This window comes from Somniosus microcephalus, chromosome 12, assembly GCF_052327205.1.
Source record: "Somniosus microcephalus isolate GS21.2 chromosome 12, FLI_Smic_1.0, whole genome shotgun sequence".
NCBI classification, from domain to species: Eukaryota; Metazoa; Chordata; class Chondrichthyes; order Squaliformes; family Somniosidae; genus Somniosus; species Somniosus microcephalus.
Window position 1 is genome coordinate 66,136,044 of NC_140998.1, and position 27,993 is coordinate 66,164,036.

General features: G+C 43.2%; 1 protein-coding gene across 13 annotated transcripts in view; it reads right to left on the minus strand.

Moving 5' to 3' along the window:
* eml1 (EMAP like 1) overlaps positions 1 to 27,993 on the minus strand; it is a 310,966-nt gene that overhangs the window by 46,211 nt on the left and 236,762 nt on the right. For 9 of the 13 annotated variants that reach the window (XM_086003007.1, XM_086003002.1, XM_086003006.1 and 6 more), the window contains 13 exons: positions 25,045 to 25,179; positions 23,388 to 23,416; positions 19,511 to 19,537; positions 17,229 to 17,358; positions 12,090 to 12,239; positions 11,545 to 11,614; positions 11,137 to 11,247; positions 10,943 to 11,038; positions 9,681 to 9,815; positions 8,056 to 8,155; positions 5,147 to 5,301; positions 1,502 to 1,627; positions 569 to 700 (listed from right to left, as the gene is read on the minus strand). In XM_086003007.1, coding sequence (XP_085859133.1) covers positions 569 to 700; positions 1,502 to 1,627; positions 5,147 to 5,301; positions 8,056 to 8,155; positions 9,681 to 9,815; positions 10,943 to 11,038; positions 11,137 to 11,247; positions 11,545 to 11,614; positions 12,090 to 12,239; positions 17,229 to 17,358; positions 19,511 to 19,537; positions 23,388 to 23,416; positions 25,045 to 25,179 — 1,396 coding nt within the window. Of the gene's footprint in view, positions 1 to 568; positions 701 to 1,501; positions 1,628 to 5,146; positions 5,302 to 8,055; positions 8,156 to 9,680; positions 9,816 to 10,942; positions 11,039 to 11,136; positions 11,248 to 11,544; positions 11,615 to 12,089; positions 12,240 to 17,228; positions 17,359 to 19,510; positions 19,568 to 23,387; positions 23,417 to 25,044; positions 25,180 to 27,993 lie in introns of those variants that run through there. The other 4 variants (XM_086003009.1, XM_086003003.1, XM_086003013.1 and 1 more) reach the window with 3 other exon arrangements.

The following is a 27,993-nucleotide window of genomic DNA, read 5'->3' on the forward strand; positions in this document are numbered from 1 at the left end:
CAGAAGCACAGACTGTTAGTAATAGACTAATTGAACCCCACAGTGCTGAGGGGTTGTAAATCTCAATTGTTTAAACATGTATAGTAATTATGTAGGTGGAATGTTTCCTGTTAAGCAAACATTTCCTTACAATTACAGTGTTTTAATAATTAAACTATGTTACAACCATATCTTAACCCTGCTGTGTCAAGACCTGCTTTATTTCCACTCGTAAAAGTTCTCCAATTACAAGGCAAAGATCATTTGAACTGTTTTGACCAAAATTATTTATTTGAACTCTCACTGCTTTCAATTCCTTTACCTCTAAACTTTCCTGTCTTGCTTGTCCTAAGCTCCAAGTGCACCACCCTGTTGAAATTAAGATTCATCACACTGTCTCCTATATTGAATCTGAAAACTCTGAAAACCCTTACCTCCCTCAGTCTTCTCTTCCTCTTTTAAAGTTCAAGGCATCTAACTACAATTTCTTGATTAATCTCATATTTTGCCTTTCTTTGTGTCAGGCATTTACCTAGGTTTTCCAATTTTTAAAAAAATCTGGAGGGTGAAGATATTGACGACTTGGTACCTCTATGATCTTGCTCCATATGGTCTGGTGAGCGACAGCATCCCAGAGAGTAATATGTTTGTCATGCCCACATGTTAGGAATTGTTCTTTATTTGGATGACTGGCCAGACCCCACAGCTCATCTGTGTGACCCTACAAATAGTGTAGAAGCAATAAAAACAATCAGAGATCAAATTAGGAAGAATGCAGGAAAAACCTTGGGTGATGAATATAAAATACAGTACTTTATTTACTGTGACAAGATTTTCCAAAATCTTATATTTAGCCATACTCAATTTTTGGCTCAGTGAAAAAACATTCCAAAAATAACATACGGGGGCAGGGGATATTAATGGCTAGTTTACTCTGTGCTTGAGAAGCTCAATACTTTCCTTAGCTATAAAGGGGTTCTTTGGGCAAGAGGATTGCAAAGGGACAGCCTGCACAAAGAGGGACCAATTCTCCACAATAGACTACAGTTGACTGCTCACTAACGTGTTCAAATGTCATTGATTATTGATTGCTATGAAGATTCATTGGCCACTGTGTATGAAGAACAATAAAAGGAAAAAGGTGCCTCTCCAACTGCAGTGAAATTAAGTACAATAGTGCCAATTGAAATTCAGACTGTTGCTCGTTATCTTTGCAGTTTTATACCACAGCCGAGGATAATCACACAACCAGAAAGCCAACCTGTTCTGGGCTTTACAAAATAGATGGGTATAAATCTCAAGTCTAAATGGCCACGTTGACTGTAGTGGGTTCCACATGAGTGATTTACAATGGGGATTAATCAGGGGCAGGAGTGAGCATGGTTTATGTGCTAGAGCTGCGTTTACAATAATGATTTACGAAAGTTCTTCCCAGCAACCCAAGGAAGTTGAAGAGATAAAGTGGGCATATTTAAAGTAGGCATATTTAAAGTGGGCATATTTTGTCGTCACCTACTCCTACCTGGGTTATTGGCTGAAAGTCTCCAGATAAAGTGCCTTGTATAATGAAATTCCTTGTTGTGCCAATGAGTAACACTTCTCCCCTTCCTTCAGTTACTGTCCTCACTGGACCAAACTGCTCAGGAACCTAAATTAAAAAGAAGAGGGATAAGAGACAGGTTCTATGTAAGTCCAATCAGTACAGGAAATGTTACTGGCCTTGCCCTTGCAATAGGATGTTTGTACTACCAAAACAACAATGTTATGAAATCGCACTTACACACAGGATATACTTGTGTTATTGGGCTAAACTGCTGGCAGTGTAACAATGTTTTGTTAATGGTTACTGATTCATTTTTAGACTGTTGGTGACATTGGATGGAGATTACATGATCTGATTCTATAGACCTATTCATTTAGGGAATTTTAAAAATGTAACCCTGCAACAGCCTGTGCTTTTCAGATTATCAAGGTGGCATTTCTACATCATAAAAAAATGTATCTCATAAAACATACAAGCAAAGCAGCAGTGGAAATGACAAAGTGCATATTGCTAGAATATGGACAATCTCCAACCTCATTTTATATCTAGTTAATTAGCATATGCATCCTGCAATTGCATCGACCTGAAACTAACATCAACAATTCTTACACCTACCATCTTACTCTTTTATTGTTTTGAATTAATAAGTTGTATTAAATTATTTTCTATGAGACATAGGATATTATTTCTAGGGAACAGAATTCTTTTCTGTGTTTTTCAGTATCAGACACGATCCCTAAGTTATGTTTAACGTTGGTCAGATGAAGAGTAAAGCTTCTTCTACTCTACCCAACAATGCCTATTAACTCTAATCTTAGAAGAGCACTAGTGGGCTGTTTTTCACTTCCTTCATCTGCCACATGCATGGCCTTTGTGTAAGACTGATTGTTCATGCTGAATTGTGGACAGTTTGAGGTCAGCAAGTATGAAACTGCTTAAATTTACTTCACATGGGATGATAAGAAAATCTCACTTCGCCTGGGCAGACCCACCCATTTCTTAATTTGTTTCCATTTCATAATATACACAAATGGTAAATAAAAAATCTGGGGAGGGGTAAAATGAGGAGCAAGTTATTTTCAATACTTCTGTAAAGAAACTCAGCCTCAATCAAAATTAAAATGGGCGGTGTTTGATTTGAACCGATGACAGTAATCATTAAACCAGCAATAATGGCTTTGATTAAAACACGAACAATACGTTGGTGGGGAGGGTGCCAGCTCCACAACAACAACAACAACAACTTGTATTTATAGCACACCTTTAACGTAGTAAAACGTCCCAAGGTGTTTCACAGGAGTATTATAAGACAAAAATTTAACACCAAGCCACATAAGGATAAATTAGGGCAGGTGACCAAAAGTTTGGTCAAAGAGGTAGCTTTTAAGGAGCATCTTAAAGGAGCAAAGATAAGTAGAGAGGCAGAGAGGTTTAGGGAGGGAATTCCAGAGCTTAGGGCCTAGGCAACAGAAGGCACGGCCTCAATGGTTGAGCGATTATAATCAGGGATGCTCAAGAGGGCAGAATTATAGGAGCGCAGATATCTTGGGGGGTTGTGGGGCTGAAGGAGATTACAGAGATAGGGAGGGGCAAGGCAATGGAGGGACACGAAAACAAGGATGAGAATTTTGAAATTGAGGTGTTGCTTTACCAGGAGCCAATATAGGTCAGCGAGCACAGGGGGTGATGGGTGAACGGGACTTGGTGCGAGTTAGGACATGGGCAGTTCCATTTTTGATGACCTAAAGTTTACGTAGGGTAGAATGTGGGAGGCCAGCCAGGAGTGCATTGCACAAGTGAAATATGATGATTTTGGATGCAATACAACAAGCAATGTTACCGAACTTGATGCCTTTAGCATTGATGCTCTCTATGAAGCCCATCTTCATGCCATATTGTACTTGTATTTACTTTTTTAGTAAGACCTAAATGAACACTATTAACAGCTCCCTCTCCATCTGTGAATCAGCCTCTAATATAGAATGATAGTGAGGTCATAAAAATCAGATAGGATTTGAAGTGTTTGCTGTCAGGGCTATGTTGTAAAGGTAATTTCTAAAGGATTAATATTGGAGTAAATGAAGTGCAGAGCTTGAAAACACAGGCCATCATAGAGAAAGCTCCAGGTGGCATATAACATAGACTTGTTCCACACTGATCACTGTGCTGATCTTTGAAAGCCCTCAGACTCTCTTCTATGCTGGTTTGTGTCTCATTTGGAACCCTGCCTCCATCTTTTATCTGCCTGGTGGTCTTGAAGGAAGAGAACTGGGGGTGGGGCTGGGGGGGGGTGGGCGGAGAGGTATTGAAGGAAAATTGGATGCTGAAAGATGCAGACTAGTCCAGCTTGTTTTTAACTTTTAAACAGTACAGTTCTTTCATTATTCTGAATAGGATGGTAGGATTTTTATTTGCACTATCCTAGCAACTGTATTGTGCCCCCTATGTACAACTTTAACAGAAGTTCTCTGCTTTTCCAAGATTCTTTTTTAAAAACAAGAGCAAGTATCTTAGCCCTCAAGGGGACCACTTCAAACTTCATAGTGTGGTGATAAAAGTAATATAATTTATGGTGCTTCTTCTTTTGTTCAAGGCAATGAACTTGAAGCATGGACTTAGTTTATAGCTAAAAAGAAAGATAGGTCCAGGAAGCTGAAATGATGTCATTATACATCTATAAATACAGAACCAGTCAACATTGATAGGGTTGCCAACTCTGGTTGGATGCATTACTGAAGGTTTTATCACATGCAACTGCCCTGCCCTGCCCAGTCAAACAGCCTTTTTTCCCATTTCCAATATTTTTCTAATACATGAAAGAAAATGAAAAAGAAAACCACACAATTTTACTAATGCCCCTATGATTTTTCTCCCGAGTTGCTCGCAGCAGTGTCCAGGAGAAACATAGGTATTGCGAGACGATAAAAGACCAAGGTCCATCTAGTTCATCTTCTACCAACCTGGCATTTGAATGCTACAATGATAATGGAGTTGTTGACTAATCATAGCAATCAGTCCCTATCAATTAGTCTGCAACGGACCCAAAACAGACACGAGGAAACCCCCAGTGGCGGCGAGCATTGGGAACCATAGGTCCAAAATCACCTGTTCCTCCCAAGCATGCTACACGTACCGCATGTCATGTCACAAATTTCTCATGGACTGTATCCCAATTCTTAATCATTAAGGATGACATGAATCTTGTCATTCATGTGGAAATGACTTATGAAGCAATACTGGGCAGCCTGCTGGTGGCACTGTCCAGGGAGAGTATAAATACTCGGGCATGGGCCCAGCTTGCTCAGGACATTCTTTAACAGGAACTAGTGAAGGACACAACTAGATCTCCATGTTGAAAAACAGTTGATTAAAGCCTTGTTTAATACTCAGACCAAGTGCCTAGTAGTTTTCTTACGTCAAAGGAGATTAATGTTTAATTGCCAGGACAATCCTGACAAGACTACAGAAGACCTACCCTGTTAATACAGTTACAGAACTGTTGTTGGGAGGAGTATATTCAATGACTTATTAATAGACTGAAGAATATACAATAATGGAGCCAGAGTTGGTGTGTAGGTATCCAGGAGTTGGGAAATTATACCATTATTGGCTTTGAAGTCTCACCTCTGTTTCTTGCATCTTCTGGTAGTTGCGGTCCCAGGAGATCAGCTTTCGGTCTTTTCCTCCACCTGATACGAGAGTGCCATCACGCAGCATGCAAAGTGCAAATATACCCCCTTCATGGGCTCCCTGAATAGCATAGCTAATGCGGTTGGTACCTAAAATAAATTGTCACAATAGTACAATTGTACTTAACAGAAAAAATGAACAAAGCATCCTATAGATCAGTTTTCAATCCAATTTTTAAAAAAATAGAATTTTATTTTTGCTTCAATAGTTACAAAGCCACTTGGAAATCGATCAGATAATTAGCATTAGTGTTTATTAGCAAATTACAATAAAGGAGCCGAGCTTGACTTTTTCCTCTTCGCATGTTTTGCTATAAGCACAATGATTTCCTTATTTTTGGAGTGGAGTGATAATTTCATTCATCCTATTCACATTATGAGCTCTAAAACTAAGAGATTAGGAGAGGCTGGGCCACAAGTAGAGGAGCATCGACACCCTCCTAATGGGCTGCCTCGTCGTGTTTCGAAGTTCTACATGCTTTATCGCACTCCATTTTCAGTTTTATTGCCCCACTCCACTGCATCCCCAGAACAACTCCCCAAAAGGAAAACCTCCTGGTTCCAGGTCTCTGCAGATAACGCTTGAGCCATGTGCCTAGGATCACTAGGCTGCATTCCTTGCTGCGAGACAGCGCTTGGCTTCTGTGTCTTTGCAATAATCTGGCTAAGATTGGGAATTCCAGGCTTGGACTTGGGTCTTCCAATTTGTGGCACAGCATGTTGAAATGTCAACAAACTTCTCAGGCTAGATTTTCAACTTTAGCAGAAAATCATGGGAAGTGCAAGCCTGAATTCCCAATGCACACTCTCGATACACAAAATTCTGCAACAAGTGGAACAGAATGAACAGCATAAAAGCAAGCTGGTTGTCAGATGAAACCAGCTGCATTTTCTATGTATGCGATGAACGTGATCAACTTGCTCTAATAAACTATGTGCAGAGAAATGGAGTGATGAGATGATGCGGTTGGGTCAAACGTCTTGGGCAATTCACCAGTTGAATGGAGAGTTATGCAATGGGATTTTGGGGAGTTGTCATGAGCACACAGCTTTGTGAGAGACAGAGGCAGATTCAGATGCTTCTGTTGGGACTCATCTTTACATTTGGTTTCCAACTACCATAAAGATTAACTGTTGTCTAAAGTTGCAAGTACACTTGTGACTTTCATGAATGCATAGCTTACATCTCCAGGTCCAGAGTTTACAGAAACATATAAGATTTTGAGGAGGATTGACAGGGTTGATGCTGAGAGGTTGTTTCCCCTGGCTGGAGAGTCTAGAACTAGGGGGCATAGAATCAGGATAAGGGATCGGCCATTTAAGACTGAGATGAGGAGGAATTTCTTCACTCAGAGGGTTGTGAATCTTTGGAATTCTCTACCCCAGAGGGCTGTGGAAGCTGAGTCGCTGAGTATATTCAAGGCTGAGATCGATAGATTTTTGGACTCTAGGAGAATCAAGGGATATGGGGATAGGGCAGGAAAGTCATGTTGCGGTCGTAGATCAGCCATGATCTTATTGAATGGTGGCGCAGGCTCGAAGGGCCGTATAGCCACTCCTACTCCTAATTCTTATGTTCTTATGTTCTTAAACTTGCATGTAGGTGTGACCCATGCATCAGATGCTACATTTGTCAAGTGAAAGGATTCTGTCAGTTGGTTCAGAGCAGGTGTGTCCCAGCATTTTGTCTCTGAGGGCCACTTACCATGGAGCCTCAGGGGCCACTTATAAAGTTTAAGTCCACGTTCTCATAAATTTGCATATATCTCAAGCTTTTGATACTAACAGATCTTGATTTTTGTGATTTAAGATTTATCCACCATTGAGGCAATGATCAGCCCTTTCCCATGCACACAGAATTCAAACAGGACAAACCAGCAGATAACAAGCTCAAGCTCAAACATGACTGAGTTGCCTGGACTCCATTGGGTGGATTGCCAGAACTCTGGGGCCGCACGTAGATGCCCTACTTCAGTGGGATACAGTAGGTGCTGACTCCTTGCTGGGATACAATTTCACAGCTGCCAGGGGCTTCCCAGTACTGACTCAAGAGGCCATCATCATGTGTAACCCAAGGTGTGAGTGGTCAGCAGACTACTCAACCATCAGAACATCACAGAAAAACTTGACCCTGTCCTCACCCAGTGTCCAGGCACCCGTACTTCAAGCAGCAATCGCTGGCACACGATCAGGAGCAGGATCTCTGGCCCTCCCTAACCCAGCGGCAATGAGACCAAATGTGACACCCCAATCATCAACTTAGCTAAGATCAGTTAATTCAGCACAAACATGTGATCAAATATGGGGCTTTTCTGGTCTACAAGGCTCAGCTTCTCACCGTCTTAAGCAACAGATCCTTCGAGGGAACCCTAACATTTTTATTGAAGTCAAAAATATGGTTTTTGTGATATTTAACAGTAAGAGTTTTATTATATTTTTCTCTTTCACATAATTCTAACTCATCCATACTGGGGAGATCATAGATCCACTGTGTCTGGTCTTACCAAAAAAACAATTAGAGTAACAAAGAAAGGTGCAGTCCTTGTTAACATTTTGTTTCACCATTCCGCTTATTTTCATCAATTTTACTGTCCGTAACATTGCAGGATGTATTGCTATAAATTATGAAGTACAATTGCAAGGGCATTTTGTTGAAGGCAGGCGACTGTCTAATGTCTGACTTACTTTTATATATTCAGTGATAAAATCTTTATTCATGAATAATGTCCTTTCATGGTACTTTTCACATAATTTAACGGTTGAAATTAAAATTAGATATCACCAGCATTTAGGAGAAACAGAATTAAAGTGTGACTTGAAAAGCGAAGTCCGCTTTGATCTCACCTTTTCCCCAGAGTAGAATATTTCCACTCGAATCCCCAGTTATTGTATCACCATTCTCAGCAAAGGTCGCACACAGCACAAACTTTGGTTTCTCATGTTTCTATGAAGAAGCAGGTACACTTATATAGCATTTAAAGATAGATTTTTTTAGAAGAATATACATCAATTTTCAAGTAATTTGAAGAACCAAATATCTGTTGCAACATGACACTCCAAGCCATCTGTCAGCACAAACAGTTAGAGTATTGTGTCTGTAGATGAAAGCATCAGCATCCATCATGGATTGGACATGTAGCCAAAGAATCTGAATCAAGCACATAAGCCAAGCTCTCCCTGTGTTCTTTTACTTTGTAGGAATAGAAAAACAAAATCTGATGGTTGGAACTGTGCTGAAAATATTTGAGGAGAATGGATGACATCATCATTCTCACAGTCAATCAAATCAGAACCAGGGGTCACAGTCTAAGGATAAGGGGTAGGCCATTTAGGACAGAAATGAGGAGGAATTTCTTCACCCAGAGAGTGGTGAACCTGTGGAATTCTCTACCACAGAAGGCAGTAGAGGCCAATTCATTATATATATTCAAGAAGGAGTTGGATATATTTCTTAAGGCTAAAGGGATCAAGGGGTATGGGGAGAAAGCAGGGACCAGGTACTGAATTTGGATGATCAGCCATGATCGCATTGAATGGCGGAGCAGGCTCGAGGGGCCGAATGGCCTACTCCTGCTCCTATCTTCTATGTTTCTATGTAAATCATCTGAACTCCAGGTGCAGGTTACAACCTTGAACATAACCAAAGCCAATTTACTTTTATAACACATTTTTCTGTTAGTGAACTTTCTGTTGGAACATAAAGTTTTTTAGTGTCCTAATCATTACTGTTACCATGTTTTACTAGGTATTCCTGTCCCATGTCAGGAATTGGGGGGAGTGTACACATTTATGATTACTGATGGGAGTCCAATTTTTTTAAACTGGAAAATAATGCGCTGCTGTCATGAGACATGAAGACAGAACATTTTACTAAGAAAAATGACTGTATACCTAGGTTAGAATATAGTATTGAAAGATTATAGTCAAACCTCCGAGCAACTCAGATGTATGGAAATCCCAGTTGTATACTAATTAATTGGAAAATAACTTGCGCATAAGTGTTGTTCTGTTTTCATCCTTATCAAATTGTTATAGTCAAAATGGGAACACTGCTTACTCATGTTCCCTGGATAAGTAAAATCTCACTTTAATCTTAAGAATTTACACCCTTGCTAAAGATCACTGACAAACACAGACACTGTGTTGACTATAGTACAGAATTCTGTGACAGTTGTCACTTTTAATGATGTAACCTGGTTTCCAGAATATTCTCACTCCCTTTCGCTTTAGATTTTGTTGAATTACGCCAGTTAAAATTCAGACTGTGCTTTACCATTCATCCTCGTGTAGCGAGTACAGGTGCATTATCTCAGCAAGTACACAATAGGAATCATGTGACTGGTAGAACACTGTTGCAAGGTTATACTTTTGGAGCAATATGCTTGACTTCCGCTGCCCTGGTTATATCTAAAGCAATAATTTACATGAAAGACTCGCATCCTTCCGATTATTATACCATCCAAACCTACCTCAAACAATCCTTGTTTCTTTGCAAAAGAGCCTCCTTCAAGCGTCCAGAAGTAAATGTGTGATTTCCCACAGGTTACAATGATGTTGGTCTCTGTTGGATGGAAATCTGCAGCAAATACTGGCTCATTTGAACACTGGTAAGGAGACAAGTGAACACATATTCATAAATTGTTTCCAAGCAACCATCAATTGTATAAAACGCAGAGTTAACATCAGAGGACTATTTCCTGGCCCCACACCTGCTTTGACTCACTGTGCAGTCACTGAATTCTTCAGTCTTTCTTCAGTAATTAGTGGAATACCCACCCCTGCCTCATTAATTTCCTCTCTCTTTTCAGGGGAGTGCACAGATAAGCTGCTCTCAGGCAGATGCCAGTGCTTCTCTTCACCCATCCAAAAGGAGATACAAGTGTAGTCCAGGCCATTCTTCACATTCCTTCTCCCTATCCACTCACTACAGACTGGAAACTCAGGTGTGTACTCAACTACAGGAATACGCCCACATCTTACAATTACATTCTGCCACTGGGAGCAACCTCTGTGCACATCGTTATCTTCAGTTAGCGGAAGATAGCCTTGATATTACACCATGAGGAACAACACTTTTGTGGAGGTGGGGAATTGACAGAAGAAATTGAGCCTTAAAAATTTTATTTTGCAACTTCTGAATTAGGGAAGGTAACTCATTCTTTCAATGTAAAATTATTAAACCATCAATATTCCACGTCAAGCCTATTTCAAACATCCTTGTTTTCTGAACAAAGTCTGTGATAAAGACTGGTGGCTGCAAATTGGTCTATATGTGGAAATCAATACAAGTGAACAGGCATGTTCTGCAAATGTTTGTCCACTTCACATCTCCTTTAATTAAACGCCTGACTTCTAGGATCTATGGGGGAGCCTGTCAACATGGTGAGCTGTTGAGTGTTAAAGATGTGGAACAGATATTGGTAAGTATTTGAACTAAATGCATTTTCCTGCTGTTACCTTTTGCTTTGATATGCAATTTATAGCCATAGTTGAAGTTTACCTCTGTTTTATAGTGTGGCCTATAGATTCCCTTGTACACTCTGTTTTGCTGTCCCTCCCTTCCCCCTCCTCCTCTCCTTAGGGAAACAAATTATCCAAGATCAAATAAAACAGTTTACAATATAGATAACTGAAGTGCTTGACCGCTATCAAATAGCCTGAACAGCCATTTAAATGTAACCTCTGCAATAATCCAATAATGTAGACATAAAAATGTACAGAAAGGAAATACCTTAATATCACCTAGTCTCTCTACTTTCTGCCAATCCCACACTGAAAGGACATGGTCATTGGAATCATCCACTGCACACAAGGTAGAGCCTCCATTCTGAAAAAGAAATGTAATGGAAGCGCAAACACATAACAGAATTTCCTACAGCGTTTAACAGAAAGAACTCTATTCAGCGAATACATTCTTACACTTACCGATTTTGAGAAGGCAATACAGGTTACTGACCGATCAAAGAAACCTGTTCCAATTGTGTGCAGCGTATTCAAACTAACAGAATCCCAGATTCGAATATGAGGGGCAGCTTGCTGTGCAAATAAAGCAGAGGCAGATTCATTTCACTTCAGTCTAGTCAACAATAAAGGCTTTCTAGGGTCAGCAATCTTTACTAGAAATATGAATAGATTTTCCACATGGTTTCTTCATTGTATTATTGCAGTTTAAATGATCTGCTTAAAACTTCATTAAAATGAGTAGAGATTCCTTCAGAGTGGAGAGTCCATTATTGAAACACCAATCAAAGTAAATGAGATGCATTATGTGTCTGCATGTTCTATTTCACTTTATATTAACAGTTACTTGGAGGAATAAAAAGTACCACACACGTTTCCATCCTTGGTTATCCCTGCAACCTGACCAGTTGCTATGGTGATCCTGTCAGGGTGGACTGCAAGGCTGTAAAAAGAAAAACATCTGTCAGCTGTTGCATGAAAACAAAGACATGACTCATATTATCCCTAACCAGATTTACTAATACTCTTTATTACATCAGTGGAAACTAACAGCCTGGTAATATATCAGTATCATTAGCGCTTGCAATTTCATCCTAAGCAGTTCTAAAACAACCATACTGACACAGTGTGATAGGTCAGTCAGCAATAAGTGAAGATAGTTATTTGAAAATCAGGAACATGACATCGTCAGAAACCTCAGGTACTTTCAAGCAAGTTTCCTGTTAACATTAAAAACCTCCAGTACAGAAAGCAGATGCAAATCAATTGCTCTCAGGCCAGAAAGGATTAAATCAGACTTGCTGTTTTGTAACAAACAGGATTAGAGGGCAGGCCGACAGTAAAAAGGGTTAATGTTCACAGCAACAAGCAGTAGGTGGAACTATGGCACATTTACCTGCATGTTTTCCAAAACTTACCACTTGACATCATCATTGTGGCCAGTGTAATGTCTCTGAAGCTGTTCCTCTACGTTGTATAGTACGACCACAGATGCAATGAAATATACAATCTCACCAGTTGGCAGAAGATACAGGTTACAGCGGCAATCCCGGCCTCGATAGCCATAACTGACACATTTGTCAAGGACATTAACTGGAGTAACAGGTGAAGCTTCACACAGGTCAAGAGAAACTTTAACGTTGATTTGTATCCTGAGGCACTTTGACTACAAAGTCAAAGGACACAACGCTGTTAATAGGTGAACTGGTTGCAAAAACATTGAAAACCAAGGCAGGACTGTGTCATTTTTGAAATAGAAAGCTAAAGGTTTGTGTCTTTTTAAAAACACCTTTGGGAGGAAAATAGAGGGGATAAAACACAGTTTTCTCTGAAGCTCCCCTCTAAACAGTGCAGGGATTTACCGCTATATTGCTCAATAGGATTCCAGCTGAGTTTTTTTCAGTATGACTGCAACTCAGTGCAACTAGGGATGGGCAATAATGCAGCTTGGCCAGCATTACCCACATCCCAAGAACAAATTGTAAAAAGGATTTCTGAGTGATGTTTTTATACCTTTATTTAAAAAAGGTATGCTGTTGGTTTAATGGACTTTAGCCTGAGGGAAAACAATTGGCTTGTTCAGGCTGACACCAATACATTTATTTTACATTGAGCATTGTGGTGCAAACTGATTTTAGTCGTCTTGCAAATAAATTGCTTTAAACTTTTTTTCTGGTGCAGGGGTTTTGTGCTTAGTTTCTGAGAAGCTTGGGTGAGTAAAATGTAGCAGCAGGAACATCTCAAACATGTGGGCCAGCTGTCATACTTACAGCAGCACAGGAAAGGAGGAAAATGTACCTAACTTACCCCTTCATCCAAAGTAAATCATATACACAATGGGGGAGAAATTGGGTGGAGCTGCAAATGGGGCACCAAGCTCGCCTGGGCACCGGATTTAGCGCAGCGTTTGGAGCAGTAGCGACCGCTGGAAATTCAGCTTGAGCGCCCCAAGAGGGACACGAGGCGAGGCGAGGCTCGAGGCACTCCGCGTCCCTCTTAGGGCGCTGAAACTGAATATGGCAGCGCAACGTGCCGCAGCGCCACACGCTGCGGCACAGCGCGCTACTGCAGGCCTTCCTCCCATTCTTAAGGGGGAGGGGCCTGCACCAGCGCGATCGGAGATCGTGAGTGCTGGCAAAAGAGCCCGGCACTGAGGAGAAGTGCCGGGCTCTCGGAAAACAGCCGGCAATGCCATGGGGGGCGATCAGGAGGCCGGGGACGGAGGTGCTGGCAGGCGGCCACTGGAAAAAACGGCCGCCCCGCACCTCCACCTTAATTTGCGCCACTGCCGCCACAGGAAGGCCCCGTGAACCGGGCGCCATTTGCGAACGGCGCTACAGAGGCGGTCGCTGCCAAATATCAAAATCGGGGCGGTAGCGGGGTGCTGTGCACACCAATTACATCATCGGAGGCAGTGCAGCGCAACAGGTTAAGGCCGCCATTAGCGCCCCAGCTAAATATCACGGGAGGCGCGGCCAGTGGCGCTAAAGCCACTGAGTGCCCTCTTTAGGCGCTAACTGGTGGCGCAGCCCACCGAATTTCTAGGCCAATAAATCCTAAATGAACAAAAAAAGGGAGACATTTTTTAAAAAGAGCGAAGTGCTCTAATTTGATAAGTTGTATTCCTGGTATTCTAAATACAATGCCATATGGAAGCAACATTAAATAATTACATATTGAAATATTGTTATACAGGAATATGGGCAGAAGACTAGAATCTCTGGGGTAGAATTTCCCTGGAGGTTCTCTTGACTGACCACTATAACTCTGGTGGAAGATACACAGAAATGTCGGAGAAACGCCATTCACGCGGTTTCTCCAAGATTTCCGCGGATCTTCCTCCGAAGTTATGGCGGGTGATCGGGAGAACGCCCACAGGAATTAACACCAGCTAGTGAGGGCACTGAATTGGTGTGATGTAAAATGTAAAACTGAGCCCAGTGTTTAGCACAGCTAGGAGCATTGCCACAAATGTCACTCACAGATGGGGTTAAAGAGGCAGACCCTGAATTTCCACACCTCCTTTGGTGGGTCTGCCGTGTTACATTGGGATGGGAAGTAAATTGGCGTGGGAACCATTTCCGCCATTTTCCATCCCACCCCAGAATTTCCTTGTGTAATGTGGCCCCACCTCAGGCTGAGCCTAATGCACCCAATTAGCATATATTATCATGAGGGTCAGTGGCATTGCTGACCCGAATTTCCTGGGTTTACACTCGCAATACACATGGGGTAAATGAGGTTGAGATATATAAGCCGTAACTGTTCTAGGATCAGCTGAGATGGACAGAAGTGAGAAATGTTTGAGCCTAGACATCCTTGGGCTTGCTTCTGATTGGGAGTGTGAGAGCAGCAGGAGATTTTGACCCCCCCCCCACCCACAGTGAGGGCTTCTCAGAAACAAATGTTACCTTCCCTATGGGCATACCTTTGTGTAAAATTATCATAGAGGAGAAACAGAAGAGGATGGAGGAAACAACAGTGAGAAGAAATGAATAAGGATTCAACCCACCAGATATTACCACTCACCCCAAAAATATACAGGCAACACAGTTCCTATGGAGACTTTAGTGAGTTTATGTATATTAGAAAGAGGTAACAGGTGACTTGTGCCAGCTACTGCCTGAGAAACTGAAATCTCAGTCCTCTGCCCCCACTGGTCTGTCTTTGGCTACAAAGCTGATGACTGCCCTCAACTTTTATGACACCAAGTCATTTCAGGCAGCATAGGGATCTCTGTAATATCAGTCAGAGTGCAGGCCTGACATGTATTCATTAGGTGACTGATCCACTCTTCAGGAGAACTGGGGAAGTCACAGTTTGGCATCACAGCAAATCAGAAAGATAGGGCCATCCAAAGTTGCTGGTTTTCTCAAAGTTGCACAGTTGGCATCCACGTTCCTTTGCGAGCTCTAATAGTTAACCCCCTCAACTTCATGAGCAGAAAGAGCTTCCACTCCTGGAATGTACAAATGTGTGTGACAACATGTAAAGGGTTCTGCACATCGGCCCAAGATTTGCTGGCAGTTGTTGTGATGCATTCGACCATTGGAATTTGGCCCTCCTGGAGGAGGAACATTATGTCAATGTGAGTGTGTCAAGGACCGCCCCCTGCTCCCAGGGATAACCACCCCAACTAAGAGTTGCAGAGAAAAGCAGCAGAGTAGCGCTAACAATGAGGCACATACTTCTACCAACATGGTTAGCGAGAGAACCATTGGGGATTTAAAGGGACACTTTCACTGCCTTTACAGGGTGGAAGGGCTCGGCCGTATTCTCCATCTTGCCCCACATAGTTGTAGCCACTTATGTCCTTCACAACTTCATAATTTTCCAGATTTTTTCCCCCTGATTGGTTTGAGTTTTTATGCTTTTTCGCCTCTCCCAGGTGATTACATGGCTTCTGGGTGGGGTGGGGAGAGTATATATCGTAATCAAGCAAATGACATCACAATTATATGGGACAGGTTGGACAGACGAGTGGGCGTTTTCCTGTCAGTCATTTTTCATATGTCACACATGTTTATAGCAGCTTGCTATGGCAGGGAGCCCGCTGCGGTCTGCATCTCTGGAGCTTGTGCCTGGGCAGCCTGGTGTTACCTCCTACATGTCACCTACCATGGTACTCTAAGAGGGATGGTTGGATGCCTGGCAGGTGCTGTGGTTCTGAGAAATGGCAGCCTCTTGTAGATCTATTCCAGCTGTCATAGTCCACTGAGCCCTGAATCAATCACTCCCCACCCCCTGCCTCCTGATCAGTGAATTGGCTGCTCTAATGACAGCCACTGCAGATCCTCCAATGGATATGTAAATGAGCTGATTCAGGAAATTCTACCAGATTCAGCTTTGTAGAGCATCAGTGGGCACAGCTCCAGACGCATTGGTGCAAATCCAGTGCAACTCACGGCATGGAATTTCAGGGGCGTAATGTCTACTGAAACATGTATGGCTGCCTTTTTCTCAGAGTTTGCCAAACAGGGTGGCATTGAAGCAAAAAATTTCAGGGAAGAGTCATTATATTGCTTATGTGTGGTATCAGAGCGAACATTATGCCTTATGTAACTAGCAGTCAAACTATATCTGTAGAGCACTGTTCTACTTAGGTTCCAGTGTAAGTTAATCGCTTGACATCTTACTATGGCTCTCGTGGCATCAGTGCATGGCCCACACCGTCACCACTACCCTGAACTGTCAGAATGTCGAGTATCCTTGGTTTGCAGTCACTATTGTGGACACGGTAATACTTGAAGCAGTGAGAGTAGGCAAAAGTGATTGCAGCATTGATGCAGGTCATTGTACACGATGGATGGTGTGGCATTGGAACAGCCCCTTTTGTTGGCCAGGATCTCACAAAACACTAACATTGAGCCAGCCCACAACTCTGTGGAATTCAATAGGTCTTTCTGCTTCAGTAAGAGTGAGGTCAGACTGGAAAATTTACATTCAACTAGACATACAATACAGCATCAGCAATTCAAAATAACTGGGCTATAAATGGCTATAAGGTGATTGGATTGTGCTGATGATCCCTTTGTGTTCTTAATTATTAGGAAACATGAAATCTCATAAGTAGCATTGCCTTGCAGCTGAAACAAAAGCAGCAAAACAGTAACAAATCTGTAGGTTTCATCAGCTGGCACCAGGCAATACAATACTGCAACTTTCCAAAGAGTGTTCTGATTCAAACATTCCTAAAAGACTACAAGGAGTCTGCTGCATGTGAATTACGCAATAGATATAAAAGAATTAAAATAAAAACAGACGAGCACTTTTCAAATGGGTTAATACATGGTTAGTGTCTGGGACATGGAATTTAAAAAGGCACACATGTAAAATTATATCCAACAAAAGTGATATGAAAATAGAATCCAGCTCTGGGAACATTTTCACAGGGCATGAGAATCTAGTACGGCCTTCATTTTATTAAATGATTTTCCTAATCAAACCTGCTATTTTTACCATTTTGTGTGGCTTATTGAAATGAAAAAAATGTTTTAACAACTGCACATAGTTACGGTTAAATAATTCAACAATGGCGTCTACGGATTGAAGGATACACCCAGTCCAGTTTCAGCTTTTTGACCGGAAGTTCTGCTTTATCATCCAAACTGTAGCTTTCCTTAATATCCAGGGGCATATACATGGTGATTGGACGTCCACGCAGGAACATTTTTACGTATCCTTCCTCTAAAAAGGGCAGAGAATATAGTGCTCATTTCTTGAACATTTGTTATTTACAATTACATATGGTACTACAAAAATCAGATAAACTGACAGCAACATGAGAGAGAGAAATTGAAGTACAACCAACACCAGAATTTGATTTAAAACTGTAACTGTCTTTATTACATGAAAGGTTTCATACAGATTCATTACATGCAGTGAGTATTGCTAATGTTAAAACAATGAAGCAAAATTATCCAAAATGCAACAATTTGTGACAACATTCCATATGATCAAAATAGTATCAGTGGCACAACATGCTGTTTAATCAATATTACACATGCAAAACAAAGAATTCAATGCAGAAAACAGAGTTTGCGAAAGAAGGAAAGCATGAGAGAGACAAAACGTGACATACAAAAATGTACGGCAGACACACAGAACAAAATTAAACAAAACAGACGTGTTCCTTACAGCCCATCAAATACTTAATTGTAAAAGGTAAGGAGTTAAAAACAGATCTGGAAGTATTGGCTAGGGGACTTAAGTGGGCTTATCAAACTTGGAGACCTCGACATGGCAGTAGGGCTGAGGAGAATCTGACTTGGGCTTTTAGGAAACGGTAGGGTCAGAGAGAGTGACTTGCGAGTGCCAAGCTTCCCAGTAGCTTGAACCGAGGTGGTTCCAGATTCTTGAACAGTTGGTTCCTGGTTCAATAGCAGACCAAGGAGTTCAGCACTGCTCTCAGGAGAACCAATCAGTTTTGGAGTCTTACTCAGAAATACCTGTACTGAAACTACATGGAGTTGTCATGGATACAGAGTGGATGGAAGGGCAGAAGTAATAAAATGATTACAGATGACTATAGAATTAGTTTCAGTTAGATTTTAATGTCTAACAGTGTAATGAAGAATAACTATCTTAGTTCTCACTATTGTAACATTAGGTTGTTTTACAATTTTCCAGCTGTTAAAATGTTGGCGTCATTATTAAAATCTAATGAATTTACAATTGTACACCTCAATTATCTTCTTTTTAAACAGAGAATGCAAACATTAGCATCTTATTCCAGGCAGTTTTCTTATCTGGGCAGTGTTTAACTTTAAATTAAAAGTGAAATCTCACTGTCACAAATGCTGCATGTTTTGGGGTTAAAATACAACACTCTGCTGACTTTTTTCAAAAAGAATTTCTGATATTTTCACAATTGAGAAAATTGAAATGATACTTGTACTGGGAAGACAAGAATACTGAATGGACAGCACAAGTGGCAAGGCTGCTGTTGAAGCATCCCGGGGTCCTTCTGCTTTGCCTCCATGGGGTGGATTTTGACTTTGTGCAATAGTGCAAAATGGGTGATAGCGAGTCAGCAGTCCCTTTTACATTCCTCCCGATTTTTATTTCCATTGACTTCAATCGCTATCACCAGTTTTACACTATCGGCCAAACTCAATATTACTCTCTATGTCTAGTTAACACAGGAAGCTTTAATTTAGACACCACAACACCCATGGTCACCCAAGCTAAGCTTGTCTATTGCTCATTACATGGGATTTGCTGCTAACAGAAAGACTATGTTCAAGAAAAATCAATCTGTGTTTTGTCTACTAGCATTCATGTGATTTTTGACAAGGTCACTCCTGACTGAGAGTTTTGTCTCTGTACTAAGATTGAATCATCTAGAAGAATTTTGTTTTTAAAGATTAGTACATTTTTACACACTCTCGTACAGATATCACAAAATGACAGTGCATCCTTAAAGGTGATTTATTCTTCAAACACCAGTGAATTGATGCAGCAATTTTCAAAAGCAAGCAGCACTACATTACATGTGGTTTAGCTCTCTGCACGTCAGTCACATGACTACACGCCACTGAAACTCAAAGACAATACAAGGATCTATGAGTCATTCAGGCGGCCTCCCCATTAATTCACGGTTTTTCCTAGATGACAAAATATTCAAAGTCCAGGATGGTTATGCTCCAAGGAAAGTCTGATTAAAGCACTTGGAAAGTTTGGTTGCATTAAAAAGTGATTCCCAGATAAGAAAGCTTTGCATTTCAAAGAAAATGTAAGCATGCTTGCAGAAGAGGCTGTGTGTGCATGTGAATGAGACCTGACAGCTAGGAGACAGGTACGTTCAGAGAGCTAGAATGCTGCACTAAATGAGACCTACCTTTGCAATGCATCACACGGCGCTTCCCTTGTGATTACAGAGACAGAGACAGAAGTGCTAGATAAAGATGTGTATGAGGAAAGTCAGGTTCACCTAACACCTGTTCTAAGGGCTGCACAGCCATATTCATTTACAGCTTCTAAATAACCTCTCACGGGATATAGAATCTTGAGATCCTCACTTGTCTTAGGCATATTTAATTTTTTTTTAAACCATTACATGAAAATATTATTCATGATATATTGTGAATTAATAGAATCTCAATCCCTACTAAACTTAAAAGGACATTTCAACATGATTATCAAAACAATTCACAGGACATGACTTTTTGAAAATTCTATATTAATAAACAAGCACTGACTGGGCCAGCTGCCCATCAGCTGCATATTCGCATCAAGCATTTGAAATGTCTTCCTCCTTTATGGATATAGAACATATTAAATCATAGTAATGACAGCAGTAACTGGGATTCATTCAAGCTTCAGACCTCATTGAAATTCATTCAAATACACCAAATTTAAAACCTAACCGGAGGAAAAAAGCCTCTGGACCAACAGGGTAGTCAGATAGACACTTTTGTTAGACTACTAAGGACTCCCAGTCATCATTGAGGGGAAAAATGGACCCAAACCCACTGGGGGCAATTTTTGCCAGTGCTCAGGGGTTGGGTTTGAAGGTGGGACTGCTGGCAAAAATCAAAAATATTGGCAGTGGATCCCGGCCATTATCTCACTTTTTTTTTTTACTTGGGCCCTTCTCTCATTCTCTCCCCTTGCCATTACCTGGTCATGCCATCTTTTATTTCACCCCTCTCAGGTATTTTCCTCCCCCAACCTATCACTACCCCTCTGCCTTCCTACTCTCCTGCCACCATCCCAGGCTTGAATCCCTCTTGAACAAGCCCACAGCTACCCAAGCCGCCATTCTCTGATGGGCCATCATTTACCCTTACCACTTCTTTACAAACAGCAACCCCAACTGCCCAATCCTCCTCTCTCACCGACCTTCCCACACAGCGAGCCTTTCTTCCATTCTCTAGATGAGTGGGATAGCACTCACTTGGTTCCACTCTCACCTATCAAATCATACACAGAACATCAGCAGCAATGGCTTTTCTTCTCATTCCTGCAATGTTACCTCTGGAATCCCTCAAGGACCTATCCTTGACATTCTCATCTCAAAATGCTGCCCCTTGGCAACAGGATCTGCAGACATGGGATCAGCTGATGGCACCCAGCTCTAACTCTCCACCACCTCTCTTGGCCACTCCATTGCCTAAGTGTTTTCAGACTGCTTGTAGGGCAACATCGAGTCTTGGAAGTTCTCAGTCTATTTAAATCCCTTCATGGCCTTGCCACTGCCTATCCGTATAACCTCCTCTAGTCCTACAACCCCCTCCCCGAACTCTCTCTTCCTCTGATTCTGGCCTCTTGTTCATCCCACCTTCCCTTTACTCCAGGAGTCATGGCCATGCCTTTAGCAGTCCAGACCTCGAACTGGACTGGAATTCCCTCCATAAACCCCTCCGTCTCTTCACCTCCATCACCTTCCTTAAGGCCCTCTTTAAACTTACCTCTTTGACAAGCTTTTGATTAGCTCTCCTAATATCCCTTCATTGGCTTGGCATCTATTTTGTTCTGTGAAGCATCTTGGGACGTTTTTCTACATTAAAGGCACTATAGAAATGCAAGTTGTTGTTGTTGTTGCTGCTGCTGTCTACCGTGCAGGGAGCTGGTAAGAGGGCAGCACCGTAGTGCCAAGCAGCAGGTGGAGGGACAGGGGAAACAAGTGTGGGTATGAAGAATGATGTTGCAGGAATAAGAGGGTGCTGGTTTAACTGTGGCTTTTCTTTTTATTTCAGGTTTATGGCCAAGAGGAAGGGTGATTCCTCCTCTGAGGAAGGGTGATTCCTCCTCTGAGGAAGAAGAACTTGCATTTATACAATGCCTTTCACGACCTCAGGATGTCCCAAAGTGCTTTACAGCCAATGAAGTACTTTTGAAGTGTAATCACTGCTGCAGGAATGTAGGAAACGCAGCAGGCAATTTGCACACAGCAAGGTCCCACAAACAATAATGAGATATATGACTAAATAAGCTGTCTTAGTGATGTTGGTTCAGGGATAAATATTGGCCAGGACACCGGGGAGAACTCCTCTGCTCATCTTCCAATAGTGCAATGGAATCTTTTATGTCCATCTGAGAGGATAGATGGGGCTTCGGTTTAATGTCTCATCCGAAAGACAGCACCTCTGACAGTGCAGCACTCCTTCAGTGCTGCACTGAAGTATCAGCTTGGATGATTCTCTCAAATCTCTGGAGTGGGGCTTGAACCCATGACCTTGATTCAGAGGCTGTGTGAGATACACTGTGTAGGGAAACAATTGTTAGTGGCTCAGGAGAGGGCCAGGCAAATTACTTCAGCAGTTGCCAAAGGGCATATGGTTGTTTCCCCTCAATTGCCAACAGATAAGCCATATTGCTAAAAGGGCAGGGGTTGGGTGTGGGGAGGGGGCAGGTTGGAATGGCTCAGTACTGACCACAGCCTCCATGACTAAGTGTTAAAGACTTCCAGCATTATGAAATAAGACCTGAAGCAAAACTATTTTTTATTTAAAAAGTCAAAATCAAAGATCTATCTTGACAATCTCAACCTGTCCCTTAAGATTGGTAGCCCTTAAACAGCAGCTCAAAAATAAGTCACGCCAGGTTTTATGGGGGCTGATTGCCCCAGAACTCCACTTGGCATTATCGAAGTAAATCTGGGTACAAAGCCATCTGACATTCATTTGCATGAAAGTTACATTGCTGCACCCTCTTCAAGGGCCGTCAAGGGCAGACACCAGAAAAGTCAGAGGAAGTTCAGGTGCAGTTCTACACAGGAGCAAAATGGGAACAATGGATTAGTGCCCATTTCACCATCTCCATTGCACCAATTATTTGTGTGCTATTTGGGAGCAGAGCAAGGGAAAATTGGCCCTTAGTTTTGTAACTTACATAAGCATTTTATCACAGGATGTCACTTACCCACAATTTTTTGCAGGAAAAAAGCCCATAATTAAAGCTCCGTGCCCTTTTAATAGAGAGCGGTGATTTTACAGATCTTAACAGTATCTCCATCAACAACCCAGTTAGGTGACAGTCAAGACAACGATGGCCATTTAATTGGAATACCAATACTGATGGGCATTACAACCTGTCTTATTCCTTTTGGGTTACTATGAGAGACATCATGTGGACATAGTTTATTCCATTTTTGGGGACAAAGGAAGGGGGAAAAGGTACAAAAACCAGGATGGTCCATATGCTTTAGAACTGGACATCCCTAATGGCTACACATGATGCAGTGTTGGCAACAGTGGTCCAAAGGAGTTCCTGGTTGAAGAAGATATGTGAAGATACATAGCTCCTGAAAGGTTGGGTGGGGAGGGGGAAAGACAGGAATAGAGCAAAAACCTCAGGAACATGTACTCCATTGCTTGATAGCAATTCTCTTTCACAAATTTATTAAGCAAAGTAAAAGGATACATCATCTGAGCATCACATTATGACTCATTCATTATTTAACACAAACCCTATGTCTCATCGGCAGTCAATAGTCCCACTTGGTTTCTATCTGAGCTTTCTTACCAATGCCTGATGTGGATGCCACACTGCTGTGGTATTCTGGTTGAATTCCTATCCCTAGCTTTCCAAAATTAGGTATTTGAGAATTTAGGAAAATGAAAGGCAAAAGCTTTGATTTCAAAAAGCAAGAAAATCAAAGTAGGAAAAGGATGTAAAGAGCAAAAAAGCAAGAATGTTACAATTTCTTGACAGTTTAAATGAACACTTCAGAAAACTAGTATTGAAAATGAATAATTTTTAAAACTACTCACCTGCATTAAAGAGAGGATCCTTGGGTTTGCTGTGAAAGAAATAATATTAAACTGAATCTCGACATCAGTCTCAGGACCTCTTACATAGATTGCTTGTATTAATAGAATACAATTATTTTTCTAGTCTAAAAATTACACCGTAGTTCATTTTTAAATTGTTGAGCTGATTTGGAACTGCCTATGACGGTTGTGAGGTGGTTAACATCACAACACCATCTGCAGGCCATCATCCACAGTGCTGGCACATGGAACACTCAGCTACTTAATCCTCATCAGCCTCACAGGTGCACATGACACAAGTTGAGGTTAGTGTTCAATACTGACATCATGTCAGATTGTTTCAGCATCAATCAGTGTGAGACTAGCTCCTCAAGATGGTCCAATAGCAGACATCGAAACCTGAACTGAACCAGTCTACCTTTATTTACACTGCACATTTAGTGTTCCTACCAATTGGAATCACTTCACAATTCGAACTATGCAGTGTAACTGCCCAGTTAAAGATAAAAATGTCATAATTGTTTTGATAAAACACATTTGAAGATTTTAGAACTTGCCCTTGGTTTGTCTGGGTAACACCCTAGTTTGTTGCTGCACACTGAAGAGATTAATAAATCCTCTCATGTTGACAGGTTTAGTTCTAGGGAAGCCCTTTGACCTCTAAGGAAGGGAACACTAAGGCCTAGAATTTCAGTGAGCCGTGAGGCGGGCTTTTAGGCGGGCGGGGGGCAAAAATCCCAAATTCGGGGGTCCCGACACCATCCCGCCCAAAACCCGCCTCCACGTAAGTTTCAGAGGAAGCGGGTACCCGCCCCACACTGGGACCCGCCGACCCGAGGCGGGAAGGGATTAGTGCCAATTAACTGCCTGTTAACAGGTAGTTAACAGGCAGTTTTTAGCCTAATCCCTATTTTGAGGGGTGTCGTGTGGGATTCCTGACAGCTCCAAACCACGCCAGGTTAGAGTAGGCGGGCCGTCGGGTTGAAGGACTTGGAGGGGTCGCGATGTCGGTGTTCAGGTGAGTGATAGGTGCATGAGTGCAAAGGTAAGTGTGTTTGGTGTGTCTAAAGTGTGTAAAGAAGTTTAAATTACCTGTACTTACCTTAACAGCCTTTCTTCCTCTAGGTTTCAGGAGTCCATCACTCAGCCGGCACTGAAAGCAAAATGGCTGCGATCTGTCAAAAGTGACAGCCTTCAGCTTTCATTGCCGGCGAGATTTCTAACTGAGTCTGTGTAGAAGGACTCATGTTAGAAGTCAGACTGTCAGTGTTTGACAGCTTCAAACAGCTGTGAAACACTGATATTTCATCTGTCAAACCCTCTTGACAGATGAAATTTCAGTCTATGATGTCACCTGTTGTCGGGTGGCCCTTAATTGGCCTGCTGAGTCCGCTGGACAGGCTCAACAAGGTCAATCAAGGGAAAATCGCGTGGATTGGCTGGACGTCGATGTAGGCGGGACTAAAACCTGAAAGTTGTAGTCCCGCCTCCTTCCTGACAGCTTAATGAAAATCGACCCCTAACAGTGGACTTTTCTAGCTGTGCTATCTGCTAAATCCCATGTTAATCCTTTACTTCATAGCAGAGGCAATAAACCTCATTTAAATATTAGATAGTGTAGAAATCTTAGAAAATGTAAATATGCACTTTCATTTACCTTTCGCTGGTCTTTTTGCCACTGGAACCACTGCTAGTTGACCCAGTGCGGGTCCTGCTGTTCTTTGACTCTCCAAAGCTTTCTCTTCGTGCAGCTGATGACACACGTTCAGAAGAGTTGCTTCTCTTCACAGCACTAGGTTAAAAAATGGTTCATTAGTTCAAAACTTTGATGTCTTCTCTGCAGTTATATTTATATTGAGAAATATCTACTCATTTCAAATCACTGTCTTCCAAGCACATGGCTGCCTTTTCCAAAATTTTCTTCAAATCTGTTTAATACAAAGTAAATATTCAGTATTTGCTACAATTAAAAACAGCTGATTTAATGTTTTAAAAGAATATGGCCTAGAAATTCAGTATAGCCACGTTTGGGGCGCTACAGCCGGGCGGCCGCTAAAGTTTGCGCCCGGCACAACTTAGCGCCACCTTCGCCGATATTCAGTTGCATCACCCCAAGAGGTTGCTGCTGCACTAAAACAGGCGATGCACGACTATCTTTAGGCGCTAAGCCGGCGGTCCGGGGCGCTACCCCCGAGGGCGGGCGCAGCGCAGGTGCGGCGAGTTGCTGATTGAAGGCAGACACTCTGGCGCCGGTCAGCTCTTAAAGGGGGAGGGTGGATTTGTTTGGCTGCCACGCCCTGCACACTGCAGCCCTGAAGCAAGGCCTGACCACTGCTGCTTGAACTGTTCAATGCCCAAGACAATGGAGAAGGCCAGGGAGAGAGCGCAGCGCTTCAGCGAGGGTGACCTTTGGGTGCTGGTTGGCGCAGTGGAGCGCAGGCGCCATGTTCTGTTCCCTGAAGGTGGCAGGAGGCCGCTGCCCAGCGCCTATCGGAAAGCCTGGAGGGAGGTGTCAAACAGGGTGACCTCCAACAGCGTGGTTGCCAGGACTCCTGTACAATGCCGAAAAAAGTTCAACGACCTCACTCGGGTTGTCAGGGTGAGTACCCTTTCCAGTGTCCTCCTCATCCCTGCATGTGCACCTCACTTTATGGGCAAAGGGACCTGAAAGCCCTAATGCCCAGCCCTCATCCAGCAGCTATGGGACTGTCATGAAAATCACTTGCACATTCAGGACTTTACACACTGTCAGGGCTATTCCACCATGGGAGGCAGTGCAGACAAGATCAGGGCTTCACACTGTCAGGGCTAGTCCACCATGGGAGGCAGTGCAGACAAGATCAGGGCGTCACACTGTCAGGGCTAATCCACCATGGGAGGCAGTGCAGGCAAGATCAGGGCTTCACACTGTACTTAGAGGCTGTCCTTTCTCTTGCAGGGCAAGCTGGCGCACAACCGAAGGCAGCAGCGTCAGACCGGGGGAGGCCATCCTGACCTCAAACAGCTCTGCGACTTGGAGCAGCGTGTGGAGCGCATTATGTCAGGCCGGCTGATTGGCCCCGTCGCCAGTGGAGATGCCGACCCTGTTGTGGGCCCCAATGGTAAGGGCATCACCTTTTTGACCTCTCTCTTTCCACTTGCGCCTCACACCAGCATCCTTTGCCACTGTTGGACCAATGCATTGCATAGCAGCACTCATGCCTCCCTCGCTGCCGCCCTGTCCTCACTCTAAAGCAACTCTTGTGCCTCCCTGCTTTCAGATGGTGACTCGCCAGGTGAGGAGGCGGCCCCTCAAGCTGGCACTGTGTCCGAGTCAGACATAGAGGAGGAGGAAGAGGAAGCCAGACCATCAGGGACACCCTCAGCCAAGGCAGCCCATGGCCATGATGGTGACACGCCTTCCCTGGAGGGGAGCAGGGGGGAAGGTTCGGAGGATAGTGAAGCTCCGGGGACCAGCGGGCTGCAGCAACGTGGGAGGGGTGGGGAAGCTCGGCGGCCTTCTCCCCGGAGGGTGAGTGTGGCCTCCAGTCCTGCTACGGTGAGCGCAGAGGAGGTGCGGATCCTCACGGAAATGGGTGCCCAGGCTGAGCGCAGGCACACTGAGCTCATGGCTGCAGTGGCAAGGATGCCTGACTCCATACTGTCAAGGAGTGTGCAGGAATTCGGGTCAGCACAGGCCAGGATTCTGCAACAATTCAGTGCAGCACAGGCCAGGAGTCTGCAGGACTTCGCGGCAGCACAGGCTAGGAGTCAGCAGGACTTCGCTGCATCACAGGCGGCTTCTAGCCAAGTGCTCAGTCGTGCCGTGCATTCGCTGGCTGGTGTCATGCAGACACAGACCAGGGCCACACGGGCACTAACTGCTGCCACCCTCGCTGGATCGGCCAGGCATCGCCAGGGCACTCGCCGCGCCGCAGCAGCCCAGCAGTCTGTGCTTCAGCAGATTGCTGCGCATGCTGCAGTGCTGGCCCGTGCGAGTGCCAATGTATCAGCCGACCAGGGAGTACCTGTGATCTGTCAGGTTGGCAGCATTCCTGCAGCCAAAATTGTCACTCCTCCATTGCAGCTGCCACCAGCCGTTGGACAGACTGCTGCCGCCCAAGCAGAGTTGGAGCAGTCAGCAGCCGGCCCCTCCAGGCCCAGAGCTGGTCCAGGCCGACCCCCAAGGGCATCTGCCGTCTCACCATCTGACCCTCAGCAGCCTTCCCCCAGCCTTGCTGCAGCCACTGGGGTCCCATTGAGGAGGAGCTGCAGGGCGGGTAGGGGCCAGTCACGGATGCGAAACGCATCACCCTCGCAGGGGAAAAAGTAGAAGGTGTGGCCAAATGTTTTGTTTTACTTGTAAAGGCCGAGACTGGTGTATTTGTTTTACTTGTAAAGGCCGAGACTGGTCTATTTGTCTTACTTGTAAAGGCCGAGACTGGTGTATTTGTTTTACTTGTAAAGGCCGAGACTGGTGTATTTGTTTTACTTGTAAAGGCCGAGATTGGTGTATTTGTTTTACTTGTAAAGGCCGAGACTGGTGTATTTGTTTTACTTGTAAAGGCCGAGACTGGTGTATTTGTGTTTTTGGTGGGGGTTTCTCTCCATTAGTTTGTTATGTGGG